The sequence below is a fragment of the Camelina sativa genome, chromosome 11 (assembly GCF_030686135.1).
Source record: "Camelina sativa cultivar CO46 ecotype springtype chromosome 11, ASM3068613v1".
Taxonomy (NCBI): domain Eukaryota; kingdom Viridiplantae; phylum Streptophyta; class Magnoliopsida; order Brassicales; family Brassicaceae; genus Camelina; species Camelina sativa.
Window position 1 is genome coordinate 48,173,858 of NC_141890.1, and position 16,874 is coordinate 48,190,731.

Sequence of the window (16,874 nt, forward strand, 5' to 3'; positions counted from 1 at the left end):
AATAAACCGATGATAGTATTTGTATTGTACCGCTCTTCTACGAAGAAGGTGTAGTTTTCTCAGTTTGACCAGAATCAGAGGACTCAGTACCATTCTCTTCTCCAGATGTTGAAGCTTTTGCTTCTTCAACATAGAACTTCTTCAGCTTACAGTTACAAGTTCCAATCTTTCACCTTCAGATTGTTATCTCAGTCTCCTTCTCTGTCAAATTCAGCATCTTCGTTGGCTTCTTTATCGTCTTCTTCTTCTTCTTCTTCTTCGAGTCTAGCCGAAGCAATACTGAAACGCAGATCCACGGAAGAAGCGCTCAAGCTGTTCAAAGCGTCTACGAGACTCGAGATCTCGAAGAAAAAGGATCTTCGAAAAATTTCGGAAGTAATTCACGTTTTGACCGGAGCTCAGAGGTATATGCTCGCCAGGTGTTTGATAAAAAGCCTCATAGAGAGTCTCAGGCGCCACAGTGAGCCGACTGATATTTCTTGTAGAGTTTTCAATGCTCTCGAGGATATCCAGAGTCCAAAATTTAGTCTTGGGGTGTTTAGTCTATTGATTATGGAGTTTCTAGAGATGGGTTTGTTTGAAGAAGCTCTTTGGGTGAGTCGAGAGATGAGTTGTTCACCGGATTCGAAAGCTTGTCTTGCGATTTTGAATGGATTGGTTAGAAAGAAAAGGTTTGAGCCAGTCTGGGTTGATTACCAGCTTATGATCTCTCGTGGTTTGGTCCCTGATGTCCACATTTACTCTGTTTTGTTTCAATGCTGTTTCAAACAAGGCTTATCCTCCAAGAAAGAGAAACTGCTTGATGAGATGACTTCGTTAGGGATCAAGCCGAATGTTTATATCTATACCATATATATCCGTGATCTGTGTAGAGAAAATAAGATGGAGGAAGCAGATAAAATGTTCAGCTTGATGAAGAAAAATGGCGTTGTTCCAAACTTGTATACTTACAGTGCAATGATTGATGGTTACTGCAAGACCCGTAACCTGAGACAAGCTTACTCATTGTATAAGGAGATCAAGGTTGCTGAACTGTTGCCAAATGTTGTTGTTTTTGGCACATTGGTTGATGGTTTTTGCAAAGCGCGTGAATTGGTTGCTGCGAGGAGCCTTTTGGTGCATATGGTGAAGTTTGGAGTTGATCCTAATTTATATGTTTATAACTGTTTAATTCATGGACAGTGCAGATCAGGAGACATGTTGGAAGCAATGGGATTGTTTTCCGAGATGGAAAGTTTAAATCTTGTGCCTGATGTATTCACTTATACTATACTTATCAACGGGCTTTGTACTGAAGATCGGCTAGCTGAAGCAAAACAGTTATTTCAGAGGATGAAGAATGAGAGAATTTTCCCAACCTCCGTGACTTACAATACGCTGATTCATGGGTTTTGTAAAGAATACAATATGGAGAAAGCTCTGGATTTGTGCTCAGAGATGACAGCAAGTGGCATAGAACCCAACATCCTAACCTTTTCTATTTTGATCGACGGTTACTGCAAAGTGAGAAACATAAAAGCTGCAATGGGATTGTACTCAGAGATGGCCATCAAAGGTATAATTCCTGATGTTGTGACCTACACAGCTTTGATCGATGCACACTTCAAGGAGGCCAAGATGAAAGAAGCACTAAAGCTGTACAGTGACATGCTAGAGGCTGGAATCCACCCCAATGATCACACGCTCGCTTGCTTAGTAGATGGATTCTGGAAAGAAGGGAGAATGTCTGATGCCATTGATTTTTATCTGGGAAACAATCAAGCTGCTACCGGTAAATCCCTTGTTCAGAGGAGCTGCTGGAATCATGTGGGTTTTACATGCTTGATCCAAGGGTTATGTCAGAACGGCTACATTCTTCGAGCTAGCAGGTGCTTCTCAGACATGAAATCTGGTGGGATAACCCCTGACATATGGAGTTACCTTTCGATGTTGAAGGGTCATCTCCAAGAAAAACGTATTACTGATACAATGATGTTGCACTGTGACATGATCAAAACTGGTACATTGCCTAACATTTTGGTGAATCAATTGCTAGCCAGGTTTTACGAAGAGAATGGATATCTAAGATCAGCTTGTTTCTTGACCAATTCAAGCCGTTTGGGAACTATCAGCTAAAAAGCAGAAACTCCTGCAAGTCAATCTTACGAGCTTCATGATTTTTTGGTTCAATCTCAGGCTCTTGGTTGTATACTTGTATATAAGGCTAAAGCTTTTACACAAGATCGAGCAAAGTGATTGTCACTGGATCTTAGGGCGAGAGTAGCAAGACAAATGAAAATGCTTTATTTTCCAGAGTCAAAAACACATATGTAACAGCATATTTCTTATTACAATATTTTATTGCAAAATGTATGAACATCTGCATATCCGCAATTTACAAGACAATGGTACAGAATAGTATAAAGGAGCCTACATTGAACATATTGAGTTGATTCTTATAGATTTTATGGTGACTGGAGACAATGACAACATCTGGGTGATCGTCTTTGACCTCAACTGTTCCTGAAATAAAAGTTATAGCAACTCAGGTCAAACCATAGAAAAAACCCCGTAAACAGGATTGCTCACCAAAAAATGGAAGAAACAGCAAATAGACAAGGCTCAAACTTGCGAATTTTCATTTTCAAGATTCAAATTGTTGTACTGCGAGCAAGATAGTATACAAACATGGACTATACGGATACAGGGAAATCATTAACCTAAGTTTAACCAAGTCTTTTTCGCTTGTTTGTTTCTTCGCATTACACAGCTACAGCTTCCGGCCTCTTGCTTGCCTTAATTCCCTTTATAGCTGCAGATTTTTCAAACAAACAAACAGAACCAATGTTAGAACATCTTCCTACTGGCTAAACTCAGAAAGTATACATTGGTTTCATCTCTATACCTTCTGCGTAGTCCTTAGCTCCAAATACAGCTGATCCAGCTACTAGAGCATTTGCTCCAGCCTCAATAACCTATATTATAGCCCACAAAAGATTCATATTCTAGAGAACTCTAGGGCACAGAAATGTCTACAGCAGGAAAATGTGAGTTAAAGATGAAACTGGGAAGAGTATTCGAGCTTCACCTTGTACGCATTCTTTGGAGTGACACCACCATCAACTTCAATCCACGGGTTTACTCCCTAAAACAACAAGACAATGTTTTGAGAAGAGAAGAGGCTTTCACTAGGAGAGAAGTTATTTGATTGATACCTTCTCTGCACACATTTTTCTCAAGTCCGAGATTTTCTTTACTTGGCTTTCGATAAAGCTCTGTCCACCAAACCCGGGGTTGACCGACATTATCAAGACCAGATCCACCACTGATTTCAGAAACAAATAATACTCCAATGAGAATAACCTTATCATCTCTTGCCAAAGCAAGTGCTATTAGGATAGAAAAACTCACCATCCAAGACATATTCTATTGCACTCAATGGGGTTCCAGGATTTAGGACAACTCCAGCTTTGGCACCTAGGCTTTTGATCTAAACACCATTGTAGCATCACATGGTATGATTAGCGTAAGCATACCCCATCAAATTAAAAAGTTTATAGCAGAAGCATGAAATATCAGTACTTGATTGACGGTACGATGCAAATGGATGGTCGATTGCTGTTCACAATGCACACTAACTATATCAGCACCTGCTTTGATGAAATCCGGAACTCTCTGCTCAGGTTCCACAATCATCTGGTTTCAAAAAATGTTTCATCAGAAATGTGACTTTAAACACCAAGAAACCATATAGTGACAAAATAAGAAAAAGGAACAAGTGTTTACAAGATGAACATCCAACGGGAGATCTGTCACAGGACGCAAAGCATCAACCACGAGAGGTCCAATTGTAATGTTGGGAACAAAACGACCGTCCATCACATCAACATGAATCCAATCACAACCTGCCAACTCCACTGCTTTTACCTGAAAGAAGCCAGAGAGAGCAAAAGAAAGAGTGAAAGGGAGAAACAGGAAGTAATTGAAACAGCAAATCTAAAAGGAGAGGAATAAGAACCTGCTCGCCTAATTTGGCGAAGTTAGCCGAGAGAATTGAGGGAGAAACAATGATATCGCTTTTGGAAAACTTATCAACCCGAGCTGAAGCCTTGACAATTCCTTGAGTTCTCCTTCTGCAAAAAGTTTTTACAAAGGTAAGTTAGTGTCAATTGAGGATAACAGTTAGCTCTCTAGAGATCAAACAGGAACTGATAAATGTTTACTCAAACCATATCCACAAACACAAGAAAGACATAATGATACAAATCAAACAATCTTCAATTACCACATAAATTAAAAAAAAAAATTCAAATCAACGATACTAAACAAACCAATCTCTGACTCTGAGCAATCGTAGTAACAACAACAAAACTGTATTAAATGTCACACACACACACCGATCAAAAATTCAAGATTTCGATTCCAATCGTCAAAATCAAAGCCTCAAAGGAATAGAAAAAGGAATGAACTTTCGATTGTAGGGACAGCTGAATATATACCTGGAGAAAGAAAAGGAAGTGGGTTGGTAAAGAAGGGACCTTTCAGGCCTAAGACCAAACCCATTGACCTGAGTTGATGAACAACACAAGGAAGCGGCTGAGCTCGACATATCCAAAGAATCAGAGATTTCAAGTTTCTTCTCTCACTTAGAAACCTGAAAGAGTTTGGTTGGTTATAGGGTAATGAGAATGGATTCAAAACCCCAAATCTTCTTTCTTCGTCTCCTCACAACCAATTCTCTCCCTCCCTCTCAAACCCAACAAACAAACAAAAAAAACGAAAACTTTATTTCCCAGGAAAAAAAAAAAGAGAATATCTGAGAATCCGCCACGTGTGATTGAGGTCTCGTGGGTAACGTCTTCCTTACCCTCTTCGGATGATCCAATGCTGATGCAGCTTATCTCAAACGGTTGGCTCTGTATCCATTGGGGCATGACTTGTAATATTTGTGGGAATGGTCTTTTTTTGCAAAATATAATTATTCCAGATATTTCTTTTAAAATTATGTCAAAAAAGAAAAGATATTTTTTAGAAAAGGTAAATAAATCAGAGAATAATAGTTTTAAGCCTTGTTTTAAAAATTTCCGTCTACCACCGACTACGCCCTGTAAAATCGCTAGTCCCACTTTTTCCGACTCGATTAATGATTAATCTCCGTCTAGCATCAATTCTACGATTATGCCAATCTAATTCGATTATTTTTCGTTTAATTTTGTGTATACCGATTATTTTTAGAACTAAATATACATTTGACATATATTTTTTTGTTATTTCGACAATTAAATTAAGAAATTATGATGTTTTACAATAACTAATATATAAATTTTTAATAAAAATCACAATTTTAAAGACAATACTATAGTTTTATATATTTCTTTTAACATAAACAAAAATATACATATATTTAGTACAATATATTTTAATTTTATTACTAATTTAATAAAATAACTCTAAAACTAGTCTCCGATTAATCCCCGTTTAATCTCCGATTTTCTCGTTAGGCGCTAGGCCTACCCCGACCGCCCAATTAGTGCCTAGCGATTTCTAAAACAGGGATTTTAAGTCATTTCTAATAATTTTAATAAAATATATAAAAGAAAAACTAATAAGAATTCAAGAGTCAATTTGCAATGTATGACTTTCAAACAATTGACCAGGAATTTTAATCAACATGTATGAAATTCAATTGTTTAAAATCATATAGTTTTGTCAACAATATACACAATCTGAAAAACTAAACCACATTTAATAGTTTTGGTAGTTGTGATGATATTTACATTCTAGGACCATTATATATTTATTTGATCCAAGAAGGCCAATGATCTTTGTTTGCTCTCTTTATACATCTTCCCACATAGAAGCATGTTTCATGACGACGACTAACGAGATTGATTATAAGAAAATAAGAAGAGTGGAAACGAAGCAATAACACAAATGATCATAGAGATAAAATTCGTTTATTCAATACTTATTTGAACTTCATTGCATTTTTATTTAAAAAACTAGAGAATTAGATGAAAGAAGATGATGGATCATGATTGTACTCGAAGTCATCGATCGCTCACTTCTTGCTCTGTCCACTACCATGCAGATTACTAAAGTAACCTTGAGGGTTACTCTCAAATCCACCTCTTGAGATGTATGCACCACCCTTTGTCCCTGGTGCTACCATGTTACCTCCTCCTCCAGCGTTTCCACTACGGCCACCGCTCTTTCCTCCATCTCCACCACTCTTTCCTCCACCGCTGCTGCTGCTGCCTTTTCCATTCATATTTTTAAATTGTTATTTTGATCAAGAATTTGGAGGTTTGAGAATGTGTTAAAAAATTAGATAGAAAAATGGCTAATTTATAGGGAGAGAAAAGAGCCGACTCAAAACGTTGGTCAAAAAGTGAGGCTTCCCAAGATTATCGTAATCTCTGCATTACTTGAACTGATTCAAATTACCTCGTAAATGTGACTAGTTTGCTGTACAATCTTATATTTACAACGTGATTGATTTAACTACCATTTATTAACGTGTTGAATGAATCCAACGGCTCTCCACATTCGTTACATTACTATTTTAGCCTTTTAAGTTAAGCCCATTAGCATTAGGCCTCCTAATTATGTTTGTGCAGTTTGTCCTAAATAATATCTGTGTTAGTGTGTGTGTGGCTTTATCTTCATTAATTTTAAGTCGATTTACAAAAAGCATCTTCCTTTTTTATTTGTTAGCACTTTAAGTTTTTGGTTAGATGATATATATATATGTATCGTTCAATTGTTAAGCAAAGTTTGTTTGTGTCAAAAGAAAATTGGATTGGGTTTTAAAAGACAGTACAGTATTATATGATTAACACCAACTCACATTCTTTGAATTAATGTAAGTGGCTTGGGCTCTTTTACAACCTGTAAAATCAAAAGGTTTATAGTATCAATAAGTATCATCTTACGTAATTAGATTAAAAGTTCCACCACACGCCGACAGAAGAGACATATATATAGCAAAAACGTGCTTACGATTAGTAAACCTATTATGTATAAATAATATATCCATATAATCTTTATCAAAGTAAAGTTGTGCATCATGATATGATAACGAACCACTCGTGGACTGTGGAGGATGGTGGAATATATGATTCTGATATAAAGAGTACTGCGATAAATAAAACAAATGTAGAGTTCGTGATGATGATCTATATATGCACAAGACACATAGGATGTATGTACATATGGGGTCGAGAGCAATCACGATGATACCTGGTCTAGTAACTCGTAAGTTGCATTGTTTTTGTGCCTCTTAGTAAGATCATAGGGGTATTTTACAATTTTTTTTTTTTTCCTTTACAAAACATGATTGAGGGATGAGTGGGTCTAAAAGCCAATGTAAAGTGAGTAAGACTCCTCCGAATTATTCGCCCAATTTTTTTATAGAAAAACTCTAAAGTCTTATCACGTCTTTTCCTTTATTTGAATTAGTGAGTGCATTGTGATATGAAACTATGTTTTTGTAAATATGTTAAGGTTTGAAAATTTTAATATTGAGATGAATAAATAAAAATTATATCACATAAAAAGTGAAATTTATAATTCAAATTCGTTGTATAGTCAAAACAATATGCACATAATACTTTATATTATAAAAAATCATTAAAAATATTACCCTCCTTTTTTACTAATTAGTTGTCGTTTTATGTTTCTAATACATTTTGGATTAAATTTTTAAAATTTACTTTTTTTTGTTTATTAATTGATGATTTCAAATAATAAAAAAATACATTAATCAAGAGTAAAACATAAAAATTGAATATTTTTAATATACGTTACAAAATTAAAAATAATTAATTTGAAACAAGATAGAGTAATTAAAATTACATTATTACTGTATTAAGATTCGACTTTGTTTTCAGACAAAATTTGTCGGATCATAAATTATATTAGAGCTCTCTAACTCACCTCGTGATCTTTGGCTTTCATGTATAAATTGTTTATTGACCATACATTGACCACACAAATTCACTTCTCTTGCAATGTCTTTTTCGTTTACGCAATTTTTCAAAAAAATATATCATTATTTTAACATTTCTTATTCATTCTACAATAGTTATATTCATCGGAAAGAGGGATGTGATGTGGTCGGTTCAAATCCAACGAAAGGCACCAGTACCACTATTTTCATGCCATGTAAAGTTAGAGTCAATAAATGAATTAATCATAAAGAAGAGCATTAAAACCAAAAAGGAGCATAATGATGACTATAAGCCGCACTGATGATTATAATGGACACTACTAATACGAAATTATTTAAGATAAAGAAACAAGCTTTATTATTATAACGATATTATAGTATCAAACATCGTGGCCCGCGCGCGCAAATCGATTCTCAGTTGATTCTCAATGTAAGAGAAACCCTAAACTCAAACCTCTTTCTTTGTTTGTCTTGCGGATATATATCCCTTATTTAGCACCGTACTACTAACTTGGGATTATTAACCATGAGACGACCTTGGACCAACCCAAATACTAGATACATACACAACATCTCCATGGAGCGAGTTATAGTAAGCCTCGGATCGATATAGAACCATTGATATACGTCTTCAGATAGTTTGAAACCTTTTTGCTTGGATAGGAAGAGTCATATGAAATGCTTTTCGAGGGAATCTGAGTCGGTGTCGTACATAAAATTGGCATGGTCAAGAAGATAATCTGACCACCCCTCGAAGTTTCCTACCATGTTGTCTTCATCGTCAACGCTAGTTGATGAGACTTCTTGGGAAACATCAGACATAAGGAGATCATGGTTGTACTCGACATTCATATTATTCTCCTCATCGTGGTTACCAACCCCAAGTTTTTCGAGAAAATGTGAGAAATCATAATCCTGGCCCATGTCCAGATCAGAAGTAGCATTGATCTCATGCTCAGGGTACAATGATGATTGGGAGAAGGGATCAAATTCAGCGAGATTTGTCAGGGATGCATTAGAACTATCCTCTTCACTGCAGATCTGTTCAGAGAAGCCATTGAAAAAGCTTGCATGTGATATTGTAGTAGCACTTAAGCTACCTTCCATGGAAGCCGACAATATATCCTTAATGGAAGTGGCCTTAGCTGCAACTTTGTTCAATAGCCTTGATGTAGAACTTGATTTCTTGAAATTTTTCTTGCAACTCAAGGAACCGCCGCCTTGCATTGGTGTTCCATCATTGCTGCATAACTCAGTCGCCTCGGAAACCATGTTGCAACCGGATAGAGGTGGAGACAGAGAAGGCATTGAGCTCGACCGTGAGTATTGGTTGTCGGGACTGGAGGCATTTAGGGAATTCAAATTCTCATGAACCGTTGGGTTGGAATTAGAAGCTAGTGGCTTGTGTGTCACGGGATCAATACCCTGCTCAACCAAACGTTTTTTGAGATGGGTGTTCCAATAGTTCTTGATCTCGTTGTCCGTTCTTCTAGGTAAATGTCTCGCTATGACCGACCACCTAGAGGAAAGAAGATGAATAGATAGACCGAAGACAGAATTAAGATGATAATCATGTCTACAAATTAAAGTAAATCTTATATAAATTTATTTCATGCATTTCATTATACATTCCATCGGATCGATACACGCGCACACATTTTTTGTTTGTTTGTTATATATATAAACATAGAAACGTACTTGTTGCCTCGAGAAGCATGAAGCATGATGATAATCTGCTCTTCCTCTGAACTAAACTCGCCTCGTTTGATCTCAGGTTTAAGGTAATTGGTCCATCGCAGTCTACAGCTCTTTCCACACCGTTTCAACCCTAATCAAACACCATCTTCATCATTATTTTTTTTTGGTAATAAAAAAAAACTATTTAATCATGTATAGATGTGTGTGCATGTACAAACCAGCTTTTTGGGGAATGTCGCGCCAGCCTCCTTCGCCGTGGTCGTGGATGTAGGAGATGAGTTTCTTATCCTCCTCGGTGGTCCACGCCCCTTTCTTGAGCCCTTCTCCGACACAACATGGCTTTCTTGACATTCTTTTTCCGATATATATATGACCAATAATGGGTAAATTTCATATAATCTCTCACAAACACTCAAGATATAAAAATAGAGAGAAATATATAAATCTTTTGAAAATTAAAATTTCAGAGGATACTGTTTAACTTGATAAGAAAGAAATAGATCTGTTAATGAGAACTCTGATGCATCGGAATATTAAACAGATCGAGAAACGTTGTTGGATCCTACCCACACAGCTGCTACGTGTTTTCATTTTTTTTTTTACGTACAATCTTTTTTGTTTTTAATAGCAAAACACTAATTAGAGCTATCAAGAATCTTGTGAAGATGAACCAAGAGGCATGACTAAACGTCTTGTGTGATGATAGTGGTGAGCTTACGATCGCGAGCTCCTCTATATATAACGTACAGACATACTAAATTCTTTTTTAGATATTTTGGTTATTAATAAATTATTTAATTATATAAATAGATAAGTTTATCCAAGCTAAGTAGTAATTCTTTTTAATAAGATCAATGTTTGAAAAGCGACGTTGTATATTACTGTATTAATTTGATTTTATTTTGAAGTTTTTAAATTAGCTAGAGGGGAATGCACTTATACGAGATGACATATTTTAAAATTTTCTGCACGTAAATGTACTATATTCTTGCATATTCAATTTCCCTAGGACAAAACAGTTTAAGTTAATTATAAAATTATATTTACTTTAATTATTATTGTAGAACTGAGTCATAGTTCCAATATGGAGGGTCGGAGGGGAAGAACTAAATCGGACTTTAATGATCCGATTGTATTATGTGCAAATATTTGGGTATTGTTTAAATATGTGCCATGTGTTGTTTATAAAACATAAATAACTATCAAATATATAATTTTATAAAGGCAAATGCAGCGAAAAGAAGAAGATGTTATGTATTCCAGTACGTACTAGTCAAGCGAGAAAGTGATTTACATCAATGAGTTTTTAAGGAACAATTCCTTAACATTATTGTTGATCATCAGTTAGAGTTGACGGGTGATTGTAACATCGCGTGTTTTTTTCCCCCAGCGTAGGGTCCTAGCTATTTGTTCGCCACTTTTGGTTCTTCTTCTTCTTCTTCTTCTATTATTGTTCGTCTCTTACAAGTTACAACCTCTCACATATTCATTTCCATTTTCTATAGTTTTTTTTTCTTGTAACAAAAATAATTTTCAAATTATTTGATAATTATCTTTAATGACTGAAATGGAAGCTAACTTTGATGTTAGAAATTCTAAGCTTTTGTGGTCGAAAATAGTTTGAACGATTTTTTCTGATGGTCTTCTCCATATATAATTTCCATAATGTTTAAAAAAACTACATGAAGAAGGATCTAAGAGTGCCATATTGAAACAATCTGCATTATCATTTATCAGTTTTGGATTGTTAGTCACTGATGCCTTTTCTTTTCTATTTGGTACATTTTAGTCATTGATTCTTTTCGACCAACTTGTCATTCCTAAGATTCGCTTGGTCTAGTCAATTATACATGTCGACCATGGTCTCATATGAAAGGAAAAATACATAGGTTGACTCTTAGGATGAACCTTTTTGTTCATCTCCTTCTTTTCAACCAATGAGAAAATTGTATAAATTAAAATCAAATTTAAAAGCAAAACAAATTAAGAAAACAAATTCTGTATACTTTTAATTAAAGAAAATTAAATATTGACTTGTTTATATTTTACAATTAGAATAAAATTATTTGTCGGTTTGGATTTACAAATAAGATGATTAAAGTTTATATTTTACAATTAAAACGAAATTATATATCGGTTTGGATTAACAAATGAAGTGGTTAGGATTATAGATTTTACAGTTAAAACGAAATTATATGTTGGTTTGGCTTTACAAATGAGATAGTTAGAGTTTAGATTTTACAATTTGAAAAAAATAATATATCGGTTTGGATTTATAAAATAGCAGTTTGAATTTTTAATTTTATAATAATATATACAAAATTTATTATCTTATTTTATTTTAAAAAGAAGTGAATGAAGAGATTGTTTATCCCAAGTATTCTTCCATAAGAAGCGGCTTCACTTCATCGTAGTTTCTTCCTTTGATCAAAACCATAGCAATCTCCAAATGTCAACCAAATTTGAGTACTTTCGTTTACCTCGAAAACGAGAACTCATCTCCAATCCTTAATTTTATTCGAATATTTTAGATTGCTTCAGTTCTTATAACAACCTGCTTTATAATTTTGATTAGGTGCAAACCCTTTTTTATTTAGTGACTCTAAAAACTTGCTTCATAATTTTTTATACTCTGAAAATGTTGCTTTGGGGTTCATTTGTCTGTTATCTCGACTCATAACCACAGTCAAGTGTCTCTAGCATTCTTCGACAATTTGTTTATTCTTTCCTGCTGTCACTGTTATCTGTTACGGTTATATATATATATATATATACCTTTTGTTATATTAATCCGAACAGCACACGAAATTGTTTTTTCTGGTCAAACAACACACACGAAGTTGATCTTCTTTTTGTTTTTTAATTTTAGTTGATCATCTTTTTGTTTTACCTTTTGGATCATGATTAAACACTTTTTTTTTTTCGGTTAAAGATGATTAAACACTTTTTTTTTGGTTAAAGATGATTAAACACTTCTTCACGCCTAATATTTAGTTTCGTTCTTAAAGCCACTACTGATTCTGAATCCGGACGTAGAATTAGGACTCGTACGTTAGTAACGTTGTATACTTGCAAATATCGGGAATATTAATTAGAACAAATGATAATTTGTATTAGTTCATGATTTAGCTGTCATGCATATATGGTTCATGTGCATATAATTAGACTTGAAATAAAACATAATAACAACATGATTGTATCCGTAAGTTGAGATGATAGATAACCTTCAACCATTCTTGATTGGAAACCATGTAGGATGTATAGCTAATAGCTAAAGTAAAGCCCAAACGTAATAAGAAACATCCGCACACCCCAAAAGTAAAAATTGAAGAGGCTCTTCTTTTGGAATTTCTCCTTTTTACATTTAACATTTTTTTTCCTTCTAAAAACTATTTTCTTTATGTGAATAAGAAAGGAATATTTGTCTACTTTTTTTATTTGAAAGGGATCTTTAATGACCTGACAGGCGATCACTATTTTTAGTTGTGCTGTCAGCTATGGTCTCAATTCCTTTTTCTTTCATAAAATTGTCATTTCCAACTACGAATAATTAGAAAAACAATTTTATTAGGAAAGAAAGTGTTATGACAAATAGGGACAAATATGACAACAATACGTTTACAATTACTATGTTATGTTATATGTTATATACTAGTTATATGTTATGTTACAATAACACCAGATTTGGTTGTGTGGGACAAACGATTTGATAGTGCAGTACGGTTAAATTACAGTATGTGCGGGATAAATGTATTTGCGGGATAAGTGCGGTTGATACAAAATAAGCAGTACAAAATAATGTTTGATTGGTGAAAAACTATTTGTGGTGCGGATTTTATATTGTTTTATTAATAATTAGTATAATTATGTTTTATTTGTTTGTATTAATAAATAAATATTTTTTTTTGTATATACATAAATGTTTATTGAAAATTATATTTTAAAAATTATTGTAATAAAATAACTATATGGCTCCAACTGGTAACCAAAATTTAGGAAAAGAATGAGGAGGAATATGATATTCCTCTTCATTCCTCAAAATTTTTACCATTTACAAAGAATATTATTTCATCATCGTTCCTCTACATTCTTCATAAAATGAGGAACACTAGACCAAAAATGTTCCTCCCCAAAATTGATGAGAAACAAATAGAACACAAAAAAAATTAATATTAAAATTAGTTTTTTATTTTAAAATAAATAAAAAAATATGTTTATTAATAACATTTTAATTTTATAATACAATAATATTCATATTTTTAACAGTATATTGGCAGAAATGTATCTTTGATACAAAATTTTATGTTAAATTAATTTGAAAGCTTTATTTGGAAATTGTATGAATAGTAAATTAAATTTCAAAGATGTGTATATCATAAATAAAAACTAAAGAATATTTTAAATTAAATTTTATTGTAGGTTAATATTAACTATTAGTATTTAATATGATGTCTCTAAATTTAATTCACAAATTTTATTTTAAAATCAAATGTAAAATTTATTTTATATACATTAAAAGTAGTATTAGTATTTTTATTCATTGATTGATTTAATATTTAATCTATTTTTAAAAATATTATTATTATTTGGTTACCAGTCATTATTTTGTTCTTTCTCTGCATTTTTTCCTTTCATTCCTCAAAAATTGTTTATTCCGTTCCTCATTATTCTTTTTATTCATTTTCCTTTTGTTCCTCTAATGGTTACCAGTAGAAGCCTATATAATTATATACTAAATATATTTATCTATTTACAAATGAAATATATACCCTATTATTTTAATAAAAAAATTGAATTAAGAAAATATAGATTAATTAAACTATTAGTACATAAGAAAATAGTATAAGAATTTTTTTATGATTTCTTTTTATGTGATTTTTTGAAAGATAAGTATAATATATATAGCAAATATTAGTGAATTAAAAAATAAAATGAAATTTTCAATTTGAATAACTTTTTTTTTCTTTTATTTAAATCTGTTTTTTCATAAAAAATCATTATTTTATAACTTATGAAAAATTAATGAAGTAATTATTATTTTTAAATAAGCACATTTAAAAGTTAAATTACCTGTAAGAAGTATTTAACAATTAAAAATATATATATGTTGATTACTAACTCATTATTATAAAAAAATTAAACAGAAAAGTTGTTTTTATCCTGTAGATAACTAACTGGAACAAAACCGCTGACAAATAGATTAATCATATTACAACTGCGGTCCAAGAGTAAAAATGTCTTCCTTGAAAAACGCAATCAGACTTTTTTCTCTCTCCTAAAAACGCAAATTACAAAATTTATTTGTGATTGGTGTAAAAATCATCTTTTAGAAAACCACACTTCGAAATCTGAACTTAGGTGTTGACTGGTTTTCCCGCTACCTCCCGCAAACGCTGCGTTTGCGGGTGGTAGCGGTTGCTAGCGATTGGAACCAATCACATAAAACGCTCCCAATCGCTTCTAATCGCTCCCAACCGCTTCAAACCACTGAATTCCAAAAGCTGTTTCCCGCAAGCGTTTGCGGTTGCGGTTGGAATTTTTTTTTTTTTTTATAAAAAACTTAAAAGAAATCAATGATAATGAAATTCTTTTGTGTTATATCTTCTATCTAACCATTTTACTCATTAAAGATGGGAGAAAATGAAGTACGGATATGATTACAGAAATTATAAAATAAACAATTAGAAGAAAATAATATTCTAATTAACAATAATCCGGAAAACTTGATGTAAATTTAATGACACATCGCACATAAGTTCAAAAAAATCTAAATAAATATAATATTTCATTAGAAATTTTTAAAAAAATAAGATTATTTGTGAAAAATATTAAAACAAATTACCAGTGACTCTTCTCAACTCTCACTTAACCATTCCTACCGATGCAACTACTGACCCATGATCTAAGAGAAAATAGAAAAGATCTACGATCTAAAGCATTTGTTTTGTCATTTATCAAATTACTTGATTAAATTTTTGGTGAAAAGCCAAATGCATAAAGGAATAAGTATTTCAATAGGAAATTTATTTGTTTTTTGAATAATTATTTTAGTATTTTTTAATAAATTTAAATTATAAATCAAGTTTAATTAAAAATTTTGTGTTTTTAAACATTTATATATCATATATCACATTTATTATGTTCCAACCGCTATTGCACCCGCTGGTCAACCAGTCGTAAACCTCTCGCAAACGCACCAATTTTAAACTGCTAAACCAGTCGTTCAAAACGCTTAATAACGCTTGAAACCGCAATCGTCCACTTCCGCAATCTCCCGCAATCGCCCGCTTCCGCAATCTCCCGCAACCGCAACCGCAATCGCAGCGTTTGAACTAGTCAGGCTCTTAGTGTGTCACCATTCATAGCCTAAATCAACCAATTACAACTCGTTACGTAGATTTTGAGGTACAAATATATTCTTGTGGATCATCATTATAAACCAATCAATAATTATGCAAATCGTTATCACTAAGCAGAGGGAAGCTCATACATCTCACTATCATACCTAAAATATAACGAATATGAGACATCAAGTCAATTCTATAAATACTATACGCTAAATCGCTGAGTAGTATTTAATCATACTAAAAATACCTATATTAACTGAAAATAATTATTTTTGGTAAAGAACAATACTTGGGTTCACCTCTAGGGGTGAACTTCTCCATTCACCTTCTTGTAAAATAAGGAAATAAAATCTGTATATATTATTATCAAATTAAAAATTTCAACCACTTTTTTATAAATCCAAACTGACATATAATTTCATTACTAATTGTAAAATCTAAACTCTAACCATCTCATTTGTAAACCCAAACCGACATATAATTTCGTTCTAATTGTAAAATCTAAATTCTAACCATCTCATTTGTAAACCCAAACCGACATATAATTTCGTTCTGATTGTAAAATCTAAACCCTAACCATCTCATTTGTAAACCCAAACCGACATATAATTTCGTTTTAATTGTAAAATCTAAACTCTAACTATCTCATTTGTAAATCCAAACCGACATATAATTTCATTTTAATTGTAAAATCTAAACCCTAACCACCTCATTTGTAAACCTAAACCGACATATAATTTTGTTTTTTATAAAATCTGAACCCTAAAAATTTATTTGTAAACCCAAACCGACATATAATTTCATTTTAATTGTAAAATCTAAACTCTTTATTTGTAAACCCAAACCAACACATAATTTTGTTCTAATTGTAAAATCTAAACCAAGCCAATATTTAACTT

The 16,874-nt window shown here is 32.8% G+C and overlaps 4 protein-coding genes across 5 annotated transcripts; 1 reads left to right on the top strand and 3 right to left on the bottom strand.

Annotated features, from left to right (window-relative positions):
- Positions 1 to 16: 16 nt before the first annotated feature.
- On the top strand, positions 17 to 2,348 carry LOC104726728 (uncharacterized). The gene has a single exon (XM_010445659.3). The coding sequence runs from the start codon at positions 106 to 108 to the stop codon at positions 2,113 to 2,115; it is 2,010 nt and encodes a 669-aa protein (XP_010443961.2). The 5' UTR covers positions 17 to 105; the 3' UTR covers positions 2,116 to 2,348.
- Positions 2,307 to 4,948, bottom strand: LOC104726726 (ribulose-5-phosphate-3-epimerase, chloroplastic). 2 transcript variants are annotated; one of them, XM_010445658.3, is made up of 10 exons: positions 4,479 to 4,948; positions 3,998 to 4,112; positions 3,766 to 3,906; positions 3,562 to 3,675; positions 3,391 to 3,469; positions 3,195 to 3,304; positions 3,068 to 3,124; positions 2,885 to 2,954; positions 2,700 to 2,791; positions 2,307 to 2,496 (listed from the first exon to the last, which is right to left on the bottom strand). In XM_010445658.3, the coding sequence occupies exons 1-9, from the start codon at positions 4,586 to 4,588 to the stop codon at positions 2,742 to 2,744; spliced, it is 846 nt and encodes a 281-aa protein (XP_010443960.1). In that variant the 5' UTR covers positions 4,589 to 4,948; the 3' UTR covers positions 2,307 to 2,496; positions 2,700 to 2,741. The 2 variants fall into 2 exon arrangements, with proteins under 2 accessions (XP_010443960.1, XP_010443959.1); XM_010445657.3 differs by having other exon boundaries at positions 2,307 to 2,502.
- Positions 4,949 to 5,920: 972 nt separating this feature from the next.
- On the bottom strand, positions 5,921 to 6,349 carry LOC109127543 (uncharacterized). The gene has a single exon (XM_019232486.2). It carries the CDS (start codon positions 6,248 to 6,250, stop codon positions 6,041 to 6,043), a length of 210 nt encoding a protein of 69 aa, XP_019088031.1. The 5' UTR covers positions 6,251 to 6,349; the 3' UTR covers positions 5,921 to 6,040.
- Positions 6,350 to 8,264: 1,915 nt separating this feature from the next.
- Positions 8,265 to 10,532, bottom strand: LOC104726729 (transcription factor MYB28). The gene is made up of 3 exons (XM_010445660.3): positions 9,847 to 10,532; positions 9,629 to 9,758; positions 8,265 to 9,449 (listed from the first exon to the last, which is right to left on the bottom strand). The coding sequence occupies exons 1-3, from the start codon at positions 9,977 to 9,979 to the stop codon at positions 8,600 to 8,602; spliced, it is 1,113 nt and encodes a 370-aa protein (XP_010443962.1). The 5' UTR covers positions 9,980 to 10,532; the 3' UTR covers positions 8,265 to 8,599.
- Between the last annotated feature and the right edge of the window lie 6,342 nt (positions 10,533 to 16,874).